Source organism: Petaurus breviceps, unplaced genomic scaffold, assembly GCF_028583685.1.
Source record: "Petaurus breviceps papuanus isolate PSGF00001 unplaced genomic scaffold, PetGlider_PUasm1.0 37, whole genome shotgun sequence".
NCBI classification, from domain to species: Eukaryota; Metazoa; Chordata; class Mammalia; order Diprotodontia; family Petauridae; genus Petaurus; species Petaurus breviceps.
In genome coordinates, this window is record NW_027186296.1 from 74,640,887 (window position 1) to 74,663,357 (window position 22,471).

At 37.7% G+C, this 22,471-nt stretch overlaps 1 protein-coding gene across 2 annotated transcripts in view; it reads right to left on the minus strand.

Annotated features, from left to right (window-relative positions):
* PDE8A (phosphodiesterase 8A) overlaps window positions 1–22,471 on the minus strand; it is a 266,963-nt gene that overhangs the window by 100,799 nt on the left and 143,693 nt on the right. For both annotated transcript variants that reach the window (XM_069098725.1, XM_069098726.1), the window contains one exon: window positions 4,707–4,763. In XM_069098725.1, coding sequence (XP_068954826.1) covers window positions 4,707–4,763 — 57 coding nt within the window. The remainder of the gene's footprint in view (window positions 1–4,706; window positions 4,764–22,471) is intronic.

Consider the following 22,471-nt stretch of genomic DNA (forward strand, 5'->3'; position numbering starts at 1 on the left):
TATACATGTATTCCCTCCTTAATTTGCTTAATATACTCCTTGAGTTTACAAACTGTGTATTTCATTTGTCAAGTACACTGCAAGTACTCAGGAAATGTGTGATTAATTGATATACAACAAATATTTGTTAAGTGTTTTACCTTGTGTCTCACATATCACTATTACTACAATCAATTTTAACACTCAAACATTTGGATTATTCAAATAATCATGTCCACCGGGGAGCAAATATGATTGTCCAGAATATAAAAATAGTTAAAATTTCAAATAATTTAAATAATTCCATTGGAACAATTATTACCTTAAAATTTAAAGAATTTTACAGAATCATTCAGCATTACTAACTCAAAATTTGTGCAAATACTACAAAGAAACACAACTTTAAGTGTATAGTTAGCTCTGATTCATATTTCTCTGGCGCATTCATCTCACATGATAATGGATCATAATCATTTTTTTTTTACCAGACCCAGATTTGCCCAGACTATTGCTGTTGAGTAGGAGATGAGGACTTAGAGAGGGCCTATACTTTAAGAGGCCAAATCATAGTCTGGCCAGGCAGTCTATTCCACTATAGTGGCAAAGGAAATATGGATGAAAAATATCAAACAAAATGGGAGTGGAAAATTCTGTTGGCTTTGGAGTCAAGAGGCCTGGTTTCAGATCTTACCTCTGATACTTACTACCTGTTTATGACCAGAGGCAAATTATTCAGTCTCCCTGGATCTTAGTTTTTGGTTGATGAAACGAAGGGGTAGGACTAGATGGCCCCTGAGACCATTCCAGCTCTAGAACTAGGATCTTATGAACAAAGCTGGGATGTTTATCAAGTCCTACCAAAGTATCAAGTACTTTACTGAGAGGAAGTCTGGATAATTCAAGGAGGAGAAAATAGATCCAGAGTACCAAGAAAGGCACAGATCAGGAACATCAACTAATTAGCTATTTAAGGTCTTGGAAATAGATAATCAATGGGGCCAAGTCTGATTCAATAAAGCAGATAGCAATAAATGCCCGAGAAGTGCTGGGCAGCATTTCCTTTTCTAGCTTACTTTGCTCATGCAAAATTGAAATTCTGATACCATTCTTCCACCTAGAGTGCCTTCCTAGCCTTAAGGTACTGTGACTAGCTCTCCACAGTATGTATATTCCAGGTATACTTGGTTAGCCTATATATAGCCTTCCCAGGCAGTCTAGTCCTGCCACTGTCATAAGTTTTGAACTTTCAGAACCATGAATTCTTCCTGGTTTATGAGCACTGGGGCTGGTTACAGAACAATTTATTGAAACTCAAGGTTCTCATGAACCTTCTAGAGCAATGACCAGTGGAACCCTGGGGCATACAAAAAAAGGAAGGGACAAGAGTATGGAAGTTGTGGTTCTGAATGATCAGAGAAAACCCTGAAGTTCTATCTTCCAATTTCTAAAATGGATAGTTGGATTAGCAATTGTATATGGATGGCTGTGGTCAGTCTCTACCCTAAAGTTGCTGGAAGTCTGGCCATGGGCCTCTGTTTGCTTGTAAGAGATCTGGACCAGGTTTATTATGGCTGACAAGCAAGAGTGGATTCTAGTTCCTTCAGATCATAGTTTTCAACAAGGATGAATATAAAGTGTGATGTTAGGGAAAAACTGAGGTTAGAACCCATAGCTGAGGAAGAAGGATGTGTTCAGTATAGAGGTATATGCACAAAATGTTTGAAACAAAATTCTACCATGAGAAGAAAGGGGATCTAGTTATTTTTATGGTATAAAATATAACATCAGGTATACTGTTAAGGGGTCTGATTTTTAAAAAGTCATTCTGATCATTAGGCTAGGTGCAATAAAGAGGCATATATTGACTTGAAAGCTAGGGAAAAGCACTGACCCAAAAATCAGAAATAAACTGTTATGGGCAGGCTGAGATAATGTATTTGGGAATTCTGTGTATATGGAAGATCTCCTAATAAGACTCAGATAAAGAGAAGAGTGGTCTTGGTGACTATGGGTAAGCTGGTCTAGAGGAGGAAGTGGGACATTTAGAAATGGGCGTCAACTATCACCCAAGGGAACTCTCTCTGAACTGGGGCAGATTCATTAGAAAGTCCAGGAGAAAGTCTTTACTGGGGACTGGAGAGAAACAGATGCAGAAATATCAAGAAAGAAAGGGAAAAGGACCCATATGTATAAAGATATTCATAGCAGCTTTTTTGTGGTGGCAAAGATTTGGAAATCAAAGGGATGTGCATCAGTTGGGGAATGGCTGAATAAGTTGTGGTATATGAATATAATGAAATACTATTGTGTTATAAGAATTGATGTGATCTCAGAAAAACCTGCAAAGACTTATGTGAACTGACGCAAAGTGATGTGGCAGAACCAGGACAACATTGTACACAATAACATCAACATTGTGAGATGATCAACTATCATTGACTTAGCTCTTCTCAGGACTACAATAATCCAAGACAATTCCAAAAGGCTCATGATGGAAAATGTCATCCACATACAGAGAAAGAACTGATGGAGTCTGAATGCAGAGTGAAGCATACTATTTTCTTTTCTTTTTTTTTGAGGGCAATTGGGGTTAAGTGACTTGCCCAAGGTCACACAGCTAGTTTTTGTGTTAAGTGTCTGAGTCTGGATTTAAACTCAGGTCCTCCTGACTCCAGGGACACTGCTCTATTCACTGCTCCACCTAGCCACCCTGAAGTATACTATTTTCACTATTTTCTTGTAGTTTTTTTCCTTTTGTTCTGTTTCTTCTTTTACAACATGACTAATATGGAAATGTTTTACATTATTGAACATATATAACCTATATCAAATTGCTTACCACCTTAGGAAACAGGAAAGGGAAGAGGGGAGGGGAAAAATTGGAACTCAAAATTTTATTTTAAAAAAAGAATGTTAAAAATTTTCTTTACATGTAATTAGAAAAATATTATTTAAAAAAGAGAGCCAGAGTCTAGAAAATTGCTGTCCAATCAATTATTCAACAAGCATTTATCAACTGCTTATCATATGCCAGGTACTGTGGTAAACTTTGGGGAAACAAACAATTAAACAAACAAAAAAAAATAGAAAAAGCAGTTCCTTCCTTCAAAGAGCTCACCTTTTAGAGCAGGAGACAACATGTAAATAAATAAGTCCACCCCAGATAGAAGGTAATCTGAGGGGGGAAGCAGTGGTGGGATCAGAAAAGACTGCCTGTGGAAGGTAGCATTTAAGCTGAATTTTGAAGGAAGCCAGGAATTCTAAGAGACAGAGATAAGGAGGGAAGGCACTCCAGGTATGGGGAACAGCCTATGCAACTACATGGAGATGGGATATGGAGTGTTTTGTGTGAGAACAGATAGGTGAGTATGGCTAGATTACAGAATATATGAAGGGCTATAATGTCCAGGGCTATAAAAGGAACATGGGTTGCTCTGGGTTTTCTGACAGAGTCCTTCATCTGGACACAAATTCCAAATTCACACATGGTAGCTCTGATGGATATATCATATCCATAATATCATGATGAATCTGAGGTCACCCAAAGTCTGAGATAGAGGGGATTCTACATTCCCCAGGGATCCATGGCAAAACCACTGTGACAGAACTTTAGCATTTCTGTCCAGACTTATCCCAAGTATATGGACTGGCAGGAGTGAACACAGTATAGAAAATCAACTATGGATTTCCTTTTTGGGGAGGTAGGGAGATGCTCTTGGAGAGAAAGGAGAAATATATAGCCTATTACTGGTAATGCCCAGTGCAGCCTTGAGTATATACAGACTGACCAAGCAGGTGAGGAATCTGAAGACCATGACATATGAGAACACAAGAGAATGTGGATGAAAAGGGTCAAGGAAATATTAGACCAACAGCATCCAAAAATTAGCCAAGTGAGGTTCAATAAACTTGGAAAAATCAAGAGGTGTGGGATTAATTTTGTGAAGGATGAATATGAAAATAGCAGGGTCATGTTCTCTGACCAAGAACTGCTCAGACTCTCTGCTTTTCAGGTAGCAATGAAGGAGTTTCCCTGATGCTGATAGGTGTCTTATCTCCCTTACATAATCATAAGTTCCTTCAGGACAGGGAACATTGTATAGTTATCTTTGTCACATTAGCCCCTAGCACTTGCACACCATGTGCTTATTTTGCATATAGTAGGTATATTTTAGGTATTTGTTGAAATAGATGAAATTTCTTGAATATTTAAAAAAAATAGTGACCAACCCATACATTTGCACTTGTTTTTCTTATGCTTTTCAGTTCAGGCAGCACCAAATAATTCCCATTGCTAAGCATCATTACATTCTTCCTGATCTGTTAATTAGAATCCAAAATACATTACCTGTTCAAAGACTAGGAGTATCAAAAGGGGAAAGATCATGTTGAGTGTGAATAGAATTTGGATGCCAGGTTTGACTCTTGGTCAGATAAATAAGGAAGTCACAGATGGGTCCCACTTTGAGCTAATATAATACAGGAAAATCTGGATTTCCAAAGCTGACAAATCAAGATGGGATTACTGACCACATAAAAGAACCACCATAAATAAGCTTCCATAATTAGCAAGTTCATATGTTTCAAGTATGAAATTTCTTTTTAAAACATTTTAATTTATTTACACAAATCTTTTCAGTACCACATTGATTATGCAAAGTGAGGTTCACCAAATGGGCTGGAAAGCGAAACATGACAAAGAATGATCACCCGCATTTTGATGTTACCTGAAGCTGATCTTGATGGAATCTCATGGGGCCAAATTGTACATCTGTTACTGTTGCCTGTAAGAAAAAGGGAGACTTCTTGAGAATTGACCTCTTTTATCAAAGCTACAAACAAAATTAAATTTCTTTCAGGGTAATTCACATAGAGCTATAATTGGACAGTAAACAAGTTTTAGAGACCTATTAGGAATCTCAGATGACACTCTAATTAGTTTTTGCTTTCATTTCTGTACAATATCTCCAACTACCTGCTGGATATTTCCACACAAGGTGGAAACTCATTTCAAATTCACAGTTTACCTCTCACCCTGCCACCTTCATCAACATCAATGCTAGCTCCAACTCCAGTTTCCCCCATGTCTTTCAAAAAGCAACAACATTCTTTCAGAATGATTAATTCCTTATACAAAGTAGGAACTGAATAAATGATCATTAAATGGTGGGTTTTGGAAACAGTAAGCAGAAGGGCTTGGCTGAAATAGAAGGCTTTTGCTGGGAAATGCAGCTGAATAAAGAAATTTTGGAAGGCACAGAAGGTGAGGATAAATGAGGTTGGTTGCTGCTCTATAGGCAATAGGAAGCCAGAGGGTTCCAAAGCTCCAAAGCACCTGGATGACCTTGAGCAAGTCACAACTTTCCTAAGCCTGAATGAAGGAGTTGAATTAGATGGCCTTCAAGATCCCTTGAACCTTTAGATCTATGATCTAATAATTCTCTGACAGCAATAGCTAATTTGGTAGAAGGTGGGGCCAGCATCACATAGGACTTCAAAGGAACTGAATGTTGAAAATTAGGCACAAACCATACCCTCTCTGTTAGCTTTAAACCTATCGCCAGATAGCATCTCTGCATGAGCCCCAGACTGTTGGAATCTGTTGCCAACCCCTGCTTACAACATGAGCACCAGTGTCTACCTCTGGCACCTTCCATTCAGTATCCTGAATTCCCAGCAACCAAGTCAATCTACTTATGATCAATCCACAAACTTCTAGTCACTCCCTTCAGGGGGATCTTCCAGTTGTGACCTCTTCTAACTCCTTTGTCTGAGAAACTTCAACTTATGGCATGGAGAGCCCTTGGCCCAACCCATGGCAAGCTCTGTTCTCAGCTCTATGCTAAGCATACCCAAACACCTGTTCCTTCTTTCCCACCTTGGGTTGGGTCCTGACTCACATTTTAGTGGTTACAGATAAAATAAAAGCAGGAGCTACAATCCCATTCCAAACACATTCTTTTTAAATACTGTGACAGAGGAAAAGGAAGTGGAATTGTGTAGCTCCCCACTAATAAATAGATGCCTCAATGCTCTGGGAATTAGGGTTATAGATTCCTGGAGCAGGAAGGGAGATAAAAGATCAGTTGGTTGAGCCCTTGAATTCTACATCCTGGGATACAGAAAGATCTAGTGGACGTGACTGCAGGTCACTCTTAGTGCTCTCAGGTGAAACATGAAAATGAGCATGTATCCCAAGACATAAGAGTTAAGTAAATGTTAGATATGCCTTCTCACACCTATGAGACTCACATCAACCTTTCTGGGCCTCTGATTATTTGTAAAATCAAATTTCTAGCTCTGAAAATATACTATGATCACATAACTAGAGAGGGGCAGATGTTCTTTTTTTAATGGCGGGGGAAGGGGAGGATTTCTACAAAAATAGACTGTCAAACAACTTTAATTTTTGGTAAAATATTGTTATTAGTGGGGTGTTATGTGAGTATTTAGAAAAAGAAGTGCTCATTATTAAATTCAGCATGGGCTGATCAAGACTTCATGCCAGACAAATTTCCTTTTCTTTTTCTGACACAAGGTTACTAGACTAAATGATTAGGTGACTGTCATGGACACAATGCAGCTCTATTTCACAAGGCATTTGATAAGGTTTCTCATGATAACTTTATGGACAAAATGGAGAAATTTGAACCACATGATGCTATAGTTAGGTGGATTTGAAAGGGGTTGAATGAGTGTACCCAAAGAGAAATGGTTAATGGGACTGATATCAACCTTGAGGGAAAGAATTAAAATGATAATTGCTTACAGCATCCACGGTGAAGCACCCCTTAGGGATCTGTCCTTGGCTCTGTGCTGTTCATTTTTTAAAAACAATGATTTGGATGATGAGATAGATGTCATACTTATCAAATCTACAAATACCATGAAGTTGAAAGGGATAGTTAATATGATGGATGAGTCAGGATCCCAAAAAATCTTGATAGGTTGGAACAGTAAATTCAGTCTAAGAAGACAAAATCTAATAGGAATAAATGCAAAGTCTTATCCTTAAGTTCAAAAACTCAACTGTAAAAATACAAGATGGGAGAGGCAAGGACAAACAACAGGGTATGTTTAAGAAAAAAGAGCTGGAGATTTTAGTGGATTCTAAGCTCACTATGTATCAACAGTAAGATATAAAAGTCAAACAAACAAACATACTCTTAAACATTAATAGAGGCATAGTGTCTAGAATGACTGATTGTTCCAATGTAATTTAAGTAAGAGTATGTCTGCAGTGGGGCAGCTAGTTGGAACAGTGGAGAGAGCAATGGGCTTGGAATCAGGAAGATTCATCTTCCTGAGTTCAAATCTGGCTTCAGACACATACTAGCTATGTGATCTTGGGCAAGTCAATTAACCTTGCTTGCCTCAGTTCCTCATCTGTAAAAATGAGTTGTAGAAGGACATGGAAAACTACTCCAGTATTTTTACCAAGAAAACCCAAAAATGGGGTCTTGGAGAATCGAACATGACTGAAACGACTGAACAACAACAACACACTGAGGTCAGTTCTGTGCCACATATTTTGCAAAGGCTATTACTAACAGCTCTCAGATCTCCAAATAACTTTCTAAGACCAAATTTCAGATAAGTTGCCAATCTATATTAGTGAAGGGAGCTTATACCTTGGAAGTTCACCCACCAATTATATCATATGCCCAGCCTCAGACCCCTCCACATACATTCATCTAATGCATGCACGCACGCACGCATGCACGCGCACACACACACTGACACAGCAAAGTGATTTCCAAAAAAGGTTGGCCAGATAGGGAAAGGACTAAAGACCATGACATACAAATAAAAGACTGAATAAACTAGTGACGCTCCACCTAGAGAAGGGGAGATTGTGCGTATGATGACTGTCTTCAAATATTTAAAAGTATGTCAATTGGGAAAGGGGTTCTACTGCTGTTGGGCTCCAAAGAAAATAGAACAATGAAGGGAAGTTGTGAAGGTGTCGGTTTCTGCTTATTTTAATGAAAACCGAATGCCCCATGGCCTCGGTGAATTATTCTTCCTAATTAAAAAGTATTATTACTTCATAGAGGAAATGAAACCTTAGTAACTCAGTCTCTACTGATTCAGAATTTGAGTCCTGTATATTACTCTGAGTTGGACTGAAGCTTACCTTTGTCCAAACCAAGAAATGAGTTTGCTAAGTAAATGAAAGTTTTAACAAGATTGCCAGGGTATGTGTAACCAATTTAATAGGCCAAATTCATTCAACATGCATTTATTAAATGTTGACTACATTCCAGGCATATATAATTTATAAATAAATACACATTTAAATATGCATAATTCATTCCACATATTTTTTTTTTCTGACAGAGGTGTGTGTAATCAGCAAAACTGAAGAAAACTGATTTAGAATACACTTCATAGGAAAAGAATGCTGCTATTTGCACATCAGTTGATGATGATGGAAGCAGTGGAAGTAGAAAGAGAAATTCTATTGGTAAACTGAAAGACTAGGTCCTGTTGCCTAGTCATCAGGCTCCAACATTTGAAACACTATAGCTTCCAACCTTCTACTTATTTTCAGAAGTATTCTATACATGAGATATCTTCTCACAGGCTCAAATTCCCCGATGTATCCCTCCACGTCTCTTAATCTTGTGATATCTAATCAATGTACTTCCATAAGCTTGAAACCTGTCTATAGGACTATGTCCTAGGTTCTGATGGTATAAAGATAAATGAAACAATGCTTGCCCTCAAAGAGATTACATTCCCATAGGGGTAGACAAGAAGTACATAAAAGAATGAGTCTCATCTAGTAATTAAAACACCTGGAAGTATCACTTGGCAACAACTTTATTATAATTAAAATAACAGCTAGAATTTATGTAGGCTCTAAGGTTTACAAAACACTCCACATCTGTTTTCTCATTTGATTCTCACAACATCTTTGTGAGGTGGATGGTATTATTATTCCCATTGTGCAGTTAAGAAAACTGCGACTGAAAGAGATTAAGTGATTGCATTGGGTCACGCTCATAGCTAGGAAGTATGAGGGTTAGAATTTGAACTCAAATCTTTCTGATGCCAAGTCCAGAACTCTATCTTCTATACCACATACCTGCTTCATTATTATTCACTTGACATTAATTTATGGATTCATAGATTTAGAGCTGGAAGGTTGTCTAGTCCAAATTCTGTATTGGACTAGATGTATTTACTTGTTGCTAATACATTTGCTGTGTTAACTTAATGACATTACATTGTTTTTAAAAATTCTATCCTTTCCCCCCTTCCCCAGCCAAAATCGATTTCTCTTTCCTTTGAACTGCCATAGCCTTTCAATGTCTCATGTACTTTTAGCCCTCTGCTTCATACCCTTCTACATAAAACGTCCATGTTTTATGCCACTCCCATAATGCATCATAATGTAAGCTTCTTGAGGATAGAACCATGGCTGACTTGTCTTCGGGTCCTTATGTGACCTATTATGTTGTTTCCTTGCAGCAGGTTCTTACTAAACACTTGTATTTCGATTATGAGTTTTAATTATAATGAGTTACACCCTTTAGTTGGAATTTAAGGGGAAATGGACGACTCACTATCCTCTTGATGGAAGAGAATCAATGTGCCCACATAAAGGTCTTCTAAAAACTCAGATTTGTGATCTCCAGTGATTTTCCCCCATTTGTCATCTGTACCATCAATCAGGTATAAGATTTCCTCATATCTAACTTACTCCAAACCTGGGTTCACATTCTGCTTTGAACACTAATTACTTGTATGTTTTTTGGTGCATCACTTAACCTTTCTGGGCCTCAGTTTCCTCATCTTTAAAATGAGGAGGTTAGACTAGTTCAGTAACTATTTTTCCAGTCATGTCCAGTGCTTTATGATGCCGTTTGGGGTTTTCTTGGCAAAGATACTATAGTGCTTTGCCATTTCCTTCTTCCGCTCATTTTACAGATGAGGAAACTGAGGCACATGGTGCTAAATGACTTACCCAGCATCACATGGCTATTCCGTCTCTGAGACCAGATTTTAATCTTTCTGACTCCAGGCCTGGTGCTCTATCCTCTGCATCACCTAGCTGCCCTTTTGATTCCTGTTTAGCTCTAAATCTATGAACCTGTGACCCTAAATTCAACTTGAGGAGGAAATAACAGACCTGTGGAAGTAATCAATAACCTTCTTCTTGTTAGGCTATTTAATAGTTAACAGAGACAGCACACTCTCCATTAGTAGAGGAAAGGAGGGAACATTGCACTCCAGCCTTCAACTAAGGAGAAAAATAACTAGAAGGGACCAAACATACTTCTCCAAAATGAGAAATTGGCTAAGAAACAGAGCTAGCCAAATGTTCCATGTAATTGGTGGTTTGTTTTTTTTTTAATCTCATTCAGAAACTCTACTAATACATTCCACACTGGGCCAGGGATGGACTGGAGAGCCTCCCTAACGCTCTCCAAAGTAGATCAAGTCCTTTCCATAGTATTCCAAATTTTTAATGACCCGTTGACTTTCATTTATTGTATCATTTTGTTCCTTTTTATTAAACACTAGGGAAATTATCACTCTGCCAGTTATGACCAGCCCTGCCCCCCTACCCTTGACCAAAAACCAAAACCAAATTGGTGAGACTTTGACTGTGTTTTAGAAATCCCAGCTTTCTTTCGCAAAGATATATTTGGAGAATGAGGAGGTTATTTCAGGCAATATGTGGAATTCAGTACAGGGTGGAAAATCTCAACAAAGCCTAGTTTTGCCCTTTTGTCTTCAGTGGGGCTCCCCAAACTTTCTGTGGTAAGGGGAATTATTCCAGTCTTCTTCACCTGAAGTCTGACAATCAGCTTTGGTAGATGTTGGGGAGAGGGGTAGTGAGGTAGAAAGGTAAAGGTAGTGAGGAAGAGAGGTAAAAGAAAAGGTAAGGGAGAGGAACTAGAAAGGGAAATTCTATTGGCAAACTGAAGGGACTAGGTCCTGCGGCTACTCATCAGCCTTCAACATTTGAAACACCATAGCTTCCAACCTTTCGTTTATTTGCAGAAGTATTCTACTACATGTGGTGGGGATGGGGAGACTAAATTGGGATTTGAATGTTCTCCCCAACCTATCCATGCCTGTTTATCCTGAGATACTCTAATCAATGTACTCCCATAAATTCAAAACAGGTGTCTACCCAAAGAGCTGGATATTAAGAATCACATCTATAAATTTTAATGTGACTGTTGGTACTGTAAATGCAAGATTATTGTCCAGTGGCTTCTGCAGATCCAAAGAGAAAAAAAAATCAAGCTTACATTTCTGAGGCTGAATTAAAAGGAAATTCATAAGAGGGTTCGGATACACAGTCCTAGCTTATTTTTAGCAGACTACTGGTAAATCCAGAGCAGCTAGGCACTTTCTAGCTGTTCTTTGTAATTCTCCCCACTCATTCCCATTTTGTGAGAGGCTAACCATATGGTAACGGCACACAGTTACAGAACAGAATATTGAAGCTGAAAGATATCTTAGAAATGAGACTCTCAGAGTTGAAAGGGACCTCAAAGGTCATCTAATCTAAACAGCACATGACCAAGAATCTCTTCTACAATGTACCTGGCAAGTGGACAACCAGCCTTTGCCATTCATTACCTACCCAGGATCATTCCACTTTTGGACAGCTCTAATTGTTAAACAGTTTTCCTTGAATTAAACCTAAATTTTTAGAATTAGGATCAATAAACATTTATTAAGCACTTACATGTGCTAGACACCATGCTAAATGCTGGGAATACAAAAAGAGGCAAAAGTTAGTCCCTGCCCTCAAGGACCTAACACTCTAATGCGGAAGACATTATGCAAACAAATACATACAAATTAAGTTACATACAGGATAAATGGGAAATAATTAACAGAGGAAGGCACTAGAAGTAAAAGGGTTTGGGGAAGGTTTTCAGTAAAAGGTAGGATTTTATTGGGATCCAAGGAGGTCAGTAGTCAGAGTTCAAGCATGGGGGACAGCCAGAGAAAATGCTCAGAACAGAGAGATGGAACGTCATGTTCCTAGAATAGCCAGAAAGCCAGTGTCACTGGATGGAAGAGTATGTGTCAAAGAATAAGGTGTAAGAAGACTAGAAAGGCAGGAGATGATATGAAGATTATAAAGAGCTTTGAATGCCAAACAATTTTGTAGGATCTGAGGGACAGAGATTTAGATCTATAAGGGAGTGCAATTCCTTATTTTAAAGATGAAGAAATTGAGACCCAAATAGATTTGAGACTTACTAAAATCATAAAGGTAGTAAAGTGAGAGAGTAGGGATTTGAACCCAGAACCCCACTCCAAAATTAACCCCCCTTTCACTGTACAACATCATCAGTCCCAGTTCTGCTCCTAAAAGGAGATGCTGAAGGAGGTTCACTATTTGATGGGCAATATCTGTTGTTTTTAAAGGAATTAATCATGCTACTTAGAGTCATATGTCGGACATAAAATAAAATTGTACAAGATCGCTTATTGAATCAATCAAGAAGCATTTACTCTCTTAAGAGCCTAGCATTGTGATTCGGACTGTGAACATAAAGGCAAAAGCAAAACCCAAGTCGTCCGTGCCCTCAAGCAGCTTATAATTCTTAGGGAAGACAATGTGTACCTATATAAATATATACAAAATAAACACTAGATAGTTTTCATGAAGAAATTTTCACTCAGGAATGTCCAACAATAATATCCTCAGCGTAATGAATAGTTACTACCAAGAGACAGCATCAGGTTCAACAGGAAACTGAGCATCTCAGTTTCAGCAAGTGTAGAAAGCTAGGGAAATGTTACCAGGACCTATACTATGTTTGTATATCTGCTAGTGCCAGTGCAAAGCATAAAATACAAATATTTTATCATGGTATCCAAAGCCCTCCCTAATCTTGCTCTAAATTACCTTTCAAGCTTTATCACATAAAATTTCCTCAATGGGAAACACTAGTCATCAGTGCAAATGACCATCCATCACTTAGCAGATAAGTTCTAGGGAGTGACCTGAAGCAGAGAGGTCTAGTAATCTTGTGCATGGTCACACAGCTAGTAAGTGCTAAAGGCAGGATTTTAATTCAGATCTCATATATGTTCCATCCCAGTCAAAATGGACTACTCACCATTCACCAATTTTGTCTTGCCATTTTTATAACTCCATGTCATTGTATAACCCATAAACTGTGCCTGGACTAGCTCTTCCAAGCCTGTATATCTCGACCTTCCTTTTGTTCATAGTATAGCTTAGGTACCACCTCCTTCATGAAGGCTTCCCTGATCTCTCCAGCTATAAGTGAAGTTCCCTATGTTGAATCTCTCATATCCTCCAGCTTGGATCTCTCCAATGAACATAGCACATTGTAACTTAGACCTTTGTGAATATTTGTTTTATTCCCTTACTGGGATGTAAGTTCCTTGAGTTCCTTGCCTTTGCCTTGTTTCATTTTGTATCCTCATTTTCTATCACAATGTATTACACCTTATGTCCACTTAAGTGTCAGTTTGGTAAATGGAAATAAGAAATCATAGATATTTCTAATAACTTAAGACTCTCGCATAGCCCTCCTAGAAACATCATTGCTCTATTGGAGTTTATTTCTTTAATGACACATTATTTACAGTTTCATTATAGCCAGGTCCTGATTAGTGCAAATAACAACTCCCTTGAAGTGATCAGGACACTATTTGAAATTATAATTAAATAAATTGTGGTTATTGGTTCCAAGTCAACAGAAATATGTATTATGAATTCAAATAGTCTTCTGCACTAATCAGCACCTAGCTATATGACTTAGTGGGGCAAGCACTGTTGGCATGGTCAAGAGATCTGCTGCCTGTAGGGCAATGGGAAATTTACTTGCTCTCCCTAAGACTCAGTTTCATTTGTAAAATGAGGGCATTGGACTTGACCTCTCAGATCCATTTGGGCTCTAAATCTATGATCCCATCATCTATGATGAAATGAATCTGAACTCTCCTCTGGCTATGCCTTTTTATGACTAAAATTTTATACAGAAGACCTTCCCTACTTCAGAATAATGAACACTATGAACAAAATGGCAGAAAAAAAGAGAGAAATGGGGCCTTTCTATTTGGGAGACCTATAATCATCTGACTCATATAGAAAGAAAATGAAGTTGAAAGAAATAAGAGGATTTTAGGCAACTGCATTTATGAAATGGTGCTTCCCAATGATATCAGTTTGTAAATCATTTAACAACCTGCTATATAACAGTAGAACAGTACCAGAGTAAGTCATTTTTATTTTTATTACTATCTAAAAAACTATACCTATTGATCACTGCCAAGATTAAAGTTTCTTTGTCAATGCAATAAGGCAGGAAAACAATCAATACAGGATATAAAATGGCTCTATCTCACTAAAACAGGGAAGCGGTTAGCTAATTCATGAATTGTGCTTTGGGTTGGGCCTCCATTTTCAAATGTAATTGTTTAAGTAAGGCCTCTGCCTAGCTTAAATGGGCTGAGGGGTAATCCGTAGGCAGGGATCTGGAAATAGATGAGTTCAAATGTAAACAAAGAAAACTAAGGGACTCAGTGAGATAAAGTGCAAATGGCATCAGATTTGGGGTGAGAAAATTGGAGTTCCAATCCTACCTATTCCAATAACTAGTACTACCTATTTGACCTGGCACAAATTACTTCTAGTCTCTGGGCCTCAGTTCCTTCATTTGTATGGTGACCACTTTGCAAGAATCATCAGCATTTCTAGAGAGAACAAAAAAAGAAAAAGGAAAAAACAAGAGAAAGAAAATTTCATTCAAAATAACTATGAAGTGAATAAATATCTGGATATTAATCTATCAAAACACATTCAGGACTTATACAAACACAACTACTAATAGAAAATTAATTAAGACCATGATTGGAAAGATATATATTGTCTGTGACTGGGCAGCCCTAATATGATTAAGAAATGATGACACTACCTAAATTAATTCATGGATTTAGGGCTCTACTAATCAAACTTCCAAGGGATTATTTTATAGAATTAGACAAAGTGGGACAGCTAGGTGGCACTGTGAATAGAGCACCATTCCTGGAGTCAGGAGGACCTGAGTTCAAACCTGGCCTCAGACACTTAATACAAAACTAGCCGTGTGACCTTGGGCAAGTCACTTAAGCTCAACTGTCCTTCCCCCCCCCTCCAAAAAAAGCAAAAAAAAAAAAAAGAGCTAGACAAAATAATGAAATTCATTCAGAAAAACAAAAATCTAGGATCTCGAAGGAAATTTTTTTTTTGGAGGAGCAATTGGGGTTAAGTGACTTGCTCCAGGTCACACAGCTAGTAAGTGTTAAGTATCTGAGGCCATGTTTGAATGCAGGTCCTTCTGACTCCAGGGCCAGTGCTCTATTCACTGTACCACCTAGCTGCCCCTGGAAACTTTTTTTTTTTAACATCAAGACTTAAACAGGTCTACCATTACCAGATCTCAACAGTAACACAAAAACTATTTGGTACCAGTTAGAAAAGGGAGAAGCAGATCAATAGAATAAACTAGATGAGGAAGACTAAAAACCAGACACAGCAGTCCAGTTATCAATAAACTATAAGGAAAGTATTCTGAATGGACAAGAACTACTGGAAAAACCTGAAGGCAATTTGGTAGAAACTAAGTGTAGACCAGAATCTGACACCGTTTTTCAAAATAAGCTCCAACTGGATACTCTACCTTGATATAACAGGACATAAACAAATTTGAAGAAAAAATTGGAAGAAAATGAAATATATACAACTATTATTGGGAAGAAATCCTTAAGTAAACAAGATTAAGAATCATGAAAGATCTTAAAAGATAGTTCATAAAATATAAAATTGACAATGGGGATGCCACAGAATTTATTTGTGTTGAATTTTTGAGTTTTTTTCACATTGTAAACATTTACTGATTATTACCATTTCCTGAGAGATCTCCTGAAATCAAGTAAAACAGGTAAGTAAAATTAACAATACAATGATTTCATCTTAAAATTGATGCAATATTTTACATCCATAGAACCCTTCACACATCATACATATATTTATATATGTACACATATATATGAACATATACACATATAAAATATACATTTGTATACAGGAAATTTGTTTTACTTGAGTCGCATATTTTTACAAAAATTTTATTTTCCTTTATCTTTTGATGGGATGGGGAAAAAATCGATTTATTTTTTCAATATGGGGAGAAAGACTTGTATGAACTAATGCATAGTGAGATGAGCAGAATCAGAAGGACAATTTACATAATGACCACAATATTATATTTCCCCTCAAATTCTCTTCTCTTCTAAACTTTCCAACTTCTGTCAAAGGTACCAGCATTCTTCCGGTCTCCTATGGTCATAACCTCAGCATTACTTTCAACTTTTCACTCTCCTTCAGCCACATATACAATCATTTACCCCATCTTGCCATGTCTATTTCTATAACATCTTTCACATCCAACCATCTCTCCTGCCTGAGACAGCTATTTCCTTAGTTTAGGCTTTCATCACCTCTCACTCCATTACTGTAACATCCTCCTAATTGGTCTCTCCCCATTCTAGTCCATTCTACATACTCCTCCCAAGTGATTTTCCTTAAAGGCAGATCTAACTATATCACCCCACTCCTCTGCTAAATTAACTCCAGTAGCTCCTTATGATGTCTAGTATAAAATATAAAACCTGCCATTTGGCTTTTAAAGTCCTATGCAACTCGACCTCAGTCTGTCTTTCCAACCTTACTGGACATTACTCCACCTCCTGCCTTCTGTGAACCAGCCAAACTGGCCTTCTTGTACACACCACTCCATCTTCATTTGCCGAGCCTTTGTACAGGTCATCCAACATACCTGGAATGCCCTCCATTCTTCCCTTTGCCTCAAAGAATCCTTCTCTTCCTTCTAGTCATAGCTTAGGCACTACATTCTCCTGATCCTTGTATTTGACTAATTTGCATTCATTTGTACTTATTCTCTTTATGTTTATCTATATATACTGATATAGGTACCTATGGTCTTTCCCATCAGAATGTAATCTTATTGCAAATAAGGATTTCTTTTGTTCTTTGCATTTGAATCCCCCAGCACCTAGCACAGTGCCTGGCACATGGTAAACTTAATATCTATGGGTTGATCGATGAATACAATAACTCTCATGTGGAAGAAGGGTTTGACTTGCTCTGCTTGGCTGAACTCAAAGGACAGATTAGGAACAATGGATAGAAGCAAGAGAGGAGCAGATTTAGGCTCAATGTAAAGAAAACCATCATAAGTAACAATATGATCTACCTGAAAGTGGAATGGGTAGCCTCAGGTAATATTAAATTCTTTTACTAGAGATTTTTTTTTTATTTTTTTATTTTTAAAGCAATTGGGGTTAAGTAATTTGCTCAAGGTTACACAGCCAGTTATTTCTGGGTGTGGTGCTGAGTGTCTGAGCCCGGGATTCGATCTCCAGGTCATCCCAACACTGGAGCTGGTGCTCTTACTCGCTGAGCCACCTGGCTGCCCTTTACTAGAGATTTTTGAGTAAAGATTAGACAACCCTTTGTAGGGTATGAGGCAGAGAACATCCTCCTTCAAGAATAGGTTGGACAAGATGTCCCCTGAAGTCTCTTTCAACTATGAAATTTGATGATTCTCTGTTTCAGTTTTCTCTCCTCTCTAAACTATTCTTCATAACTTTCCAAGTAAACTTCTTAATTGATATCTATGAGAATGCAGCTTAGTTATTAGCTAAATACTTTGATGATTGTTTCTGGAATCAAGTGTAAACTTCAAACTCTAGACCTCAAGGCCTTCCACAATCTAGTTCCAACCTATTTGCCTAGTCTTACTTCTCCCCACCACATACTCTACATTCCACTCAAACTGGATTGTAGTGGTCCTTGTTCCTAGACTGCCTTCGGCTCTTTGCTAATGCCATACCTTATGTAAATGAACTCTTCCTCTGCCCCAGTTTTTCTTTGCTGATATTCCTCTCAAGGCTAGATGTCACTTCCTCCATAAACCCTTTTCTGGCATGCACAAAGACACACACACACACACACACTTAAAGACACTTGTCAAATTTTTCCTGGTTAATTGTCTAGGCTTCTCCTTTACATTCATATACTTTCTCCCTCCTTCCCGGTGTTAATAATTGCTAATATCTAATATCTCACATTTGTGGTTTGCACAAATTGTCTCATTTTATTCTCACAATAATCCTCTGAGGTAAGTACTATTCTATCCCTACTTTACAGATGAGAAGACTGAGGCTGAAGGAGGTTAAGTGATTTTCCAAGAGTCACAAAACTAGTAAATGTCTAAGCCTGAATTTGAACTCAAGTCTTACTGACTTCAGGTTTATCCATCATGTCATGTGGTGTCCTATTTGTGCATCACTAATGACTACCACAGGTCTTTGTACACAGTAGCTGCTGAATCATTTTTGTTGAATTAATGAATAAATGAACATTGAATAATGAATGTTGTTTTAATTGTATCCATGTTTTTGTATCACTATATATGTTGTTATAAAAATTTTTTTAATGATCTTTTGCCTATTAATGGAGTTTATTCCCCACTGCTCCCCACTCAGTTCACAGATTTTAGCAACAAGTTGCTAAATTTGCTAATTATGCAAGTTTTTGTATAACTCAGCTATTATTTATGGAACTTTCCTTTTAGAGAACAGAAATTCCTACTAAGCCAATATGGTTTTTCATTCTTCTGATGAAGTACCACACCATGGCTAGTATCTATGGAAACACCTCTCCATAGACTTTGCCTCTCTCTATTTCTCAATAAACAAAACCTCAAGAACAAAATACTGAGAAGGGAGTGCCCAACTGATAAGAGAGGCACCCATTTGAAAAGCAAAATTGCTTCACTGTGAAGCAATATCATCATGTCACTATTGAAAGGGTATGGCAGCTGTAGAGGTTTGTTCTCAAGGGTGTACGCCAGCTTAACACTATCAAAACCCTGAGAGATTTGAGATACATCTCATTCAAATCTCTAATTTTATATACAAGGATTTGAGTATCAGAGAGGTTAAGTCACTCACTCAGCCAAAAGGGGGACATGTTTTATTTGTGTGGGGTAAGGAAAAGAAGCCCATGATTAGCAACCAGGATATGTGGGCTCCAGTCCTGGTTCTGCAACTCACTGGCCAGGTAACACTGACAAGTCATATTACCTTCTGATGCCTCAGTTTCCTTATCTATAAAATGGAGTCAAACTAGTATATATGTATGGTCCCATCCAGCACTGATTCTGTGATTATAGCCAGGCACTGATTAGTACAAATCATGAATTCCACAAAGTAGTCCCATTATTCATACCTGTACTACATATTCTATTGGTCTATAACCAATTTCCACATTTTACATAATTATAAGTTCAAGTTATGAAAAGCTGAACAATGTATTTCTAGTATAGATTATAAGACTTTCTCAAACAATAATAACATGAACTGGAAAGATGTCAAACTATACTGATATCTACTAAAAATCTAATTTGTCTAAATGTAGAATATCTAATGAATTCTTAATGTATCCTCCTGAAAATTTCATCTCTCAGAAGGCAGAGGAAGAAAGAAGGGGAACTCTTATTCTGTACTTATTTTTGACTAACAAGGAAGAGAGTTGGTTGGAAATGTGGAAGTGACAGGAACCTTGGGAGACAGTGACCACATCAATTCGAAATTTGTAATAACAAAGAAAGAAAACACTATACGTAGTTGTATCTGTGTCCTAGACAATAAAAAAACAAAAACAAAACCCTGACTTCAAAAAGGAAAAGGCATGATCCCATGTCTAGAGATTCTAAAAAAGAATATGCCTCATCTGAGTCAGTTGATGCTGAAAAAAAATTCTGACAGTATAATCAGAAATCATGCTAATGAGGAAGAAAAGTAGGAAGCACATAAACAAACCAATGCAGTTATCAAGTGATCTGTCTGATTAGCTCAGGCATTAATGGAAAATATACAAAAGATCAAATGAGGAACACTTCACCAAATATGAATATAAAAGGGTGATAACAAGCCTCTCAAAAGAGTGTCACAGAGGTTAAGTCCCACGTGAACTGAAGCTTTTGAAAAATGCTACAGGAAATTTTTAAAATTATTTTTTTTAATTTTGGTAATAGGCCCACTGAGGAAGGTGTTAGCTACTGCTAACAAGTGACAAAGAGAAGGCAGAACTACCCTACTCCTTTTCGGTACTAGCTCTCTCCAGCAAGAAGAATTATCTTCAAAATGGAAAACATAGCAAGCAATGTATCAAGGAAATCACAAAGGTAAGGTGTTCATAAGATACCTCCTAGACATTTTAGCTTTAAATCTCTAGGATCAGAAGAATTATACACTAGAATGCTGAAGAAAATTGAAGACTTGATTTGGAAGTTTGAGTTAGGACAGTGCTGTGTACCATTAGACACTTTTCTCAATGAGTGAGATGAAGAAATCAAGATCAGATATTCTATATTGAGATGTCTATTAAGTCTGTAAATAACATAAATCTGGAGAATAATTAGTGTGTTAGATAATAATAATAACTAAAGTACAGCAAAGTGTTTTTAGACAATATGACATTGGATCTCACAATAACCCTGTGCACTAAGTATAAAAGTATTATTATCCCCATTTTGTTGTTGTTGAGTCACCTCAGTCATATCTGACTCTTTGTGACCCCATTTGGGGTTTTCTTGGCAAAGATGCTGGAATGATTTGCCATTTTCTTCTTCAGCTCATTTTACAGATGAAGAAACTGAGACAAATAGGGTTAAGTGACTTTCCCAGGGTCCTACAGCTATTAAATATCTGAGGCCAGATTTGAATTCAGGAAGATGACTTCCTGATTCCAAGCCCAGTACTCTTTTACAGATAAGAAAACTGAGGCAGAGGGTGGTTAAAGGATTTGCCCAGGTCACACAACTAGTTAAATCTCTGAGATGGGATTCAAACCGGGTCTTCCTGACTTCAAGTTCATCACCTTCTGCCATGGGGTCTCTAAAAGATTTAAAATATCTCAATAAGTTAAAATACTGGGGGAAAGCCAATAAGAGAAAATCTGATAGGCATGAATGCTTAGATCCATGAAATTAAATTTATAAGTATAAAATGGGGATGATCTAACTTGGGAGCATTTCACATGAATAACATCTGAAAGGTTTTTCAGTTAGCCATCAGCTGAACAGTAGTTAATAGTAAAATTCAGCTGACAAAAGCACTTACCACCCTGCTTTTATGAAAGATATGAACCTTGTACCTTGATTGAGGAGTCTGTAAGTTTTGGTCAAGCCTGAATCCCTGTTATAAAATATAAGATGACTGAAATTCAAAAAGACAGTCACATTGGTTTTATTCAAAGCAGAACATTTACTGTTAAAAAAAATAGGGGTCAGTTCCCTTGACAACAGAGTATCACCAGAATACTTTTTTTTCTTTTTGTGTGTGCATTTGCCTAATTTGTCTGCTCTACTCATGTAGTTCTGATATAACCCCCCCCCCCAAAAAAAAACAAGCTGTTAAGTAAGTTTAGGTAGCAGTGGTGGGTCCTGAGGTATATGAGTAAGGGGAGATTGGAGGGAGGTCTGATAGCATGCTAGCTCCATAGAAATAATATGTGGTTGTTTCTTTAATAGCCATGTTACAGACTCTGGGATGAGTCAATCTCTTTCCTCTTTCACACAAGATATGGGATATGAGAAGGAGGAGACTGGACAATCCCAGTGGGAAAGGGAAGTGGGAGACTGGACAATCCCATTGTGACTGCCCAACAGCAGCTTCTGAATGAGAAGAAGTTTCTAGCTTATGAGGGTTAAAATAATTGGTGAATTTCATCTTCTACACCCCCTTTCTTTCCATGGTTAGATCAGAAAATGGAGAGCCGAACAGATTCATGGAGGCCTTTTGCCTGTCTGCTTTCTTTCTGTGAAATGCAGTAAATAGATTTGTCTCTGGGCTGATAATTTGTCCAGAGGTCTGGAGCCTGAAGGATGAGCAGCTTCTGTTTAGGTGACCACTTCTTTATTTTATTATTCAGCCTGAATCCCTGCCTGCCAATGGAGCCTGCCAGCAAAGATAGGATTATCTGCTCTTTGGGCTCCAAATCAATCCAGTTCAATTCAATTCAACTAACAATTCATTCAGTATGCTCACTTAGGCTGCATGGATAGGGTGTTGAACTTGAGAGTCAGGAAGGACCAAGTTCAAATCCTGACTCCAACGCTTACTAGCTATGTGACCCAGGACAAGTCACTTAATCTATCTCAGGGGTAAAACTGAAATAATAATAGCACCTATCTCCCAAGGTTGTTGTGAGGATTAAATGTGATAACATATGAAAACACTCTGCAAATATTAAAGGACAATATATATGCCAGTTATTATTAATTACTTTCCTATTAATTGCCAGGTAATGGGGATACAAAGGTGAAAAACAACACGGCCTCTGCCCTCAAAGACTTGTAGTCTAGTGTGTATGCTGAGAGAGGAGGGGAGGGTAGAGATGGCTATGGAT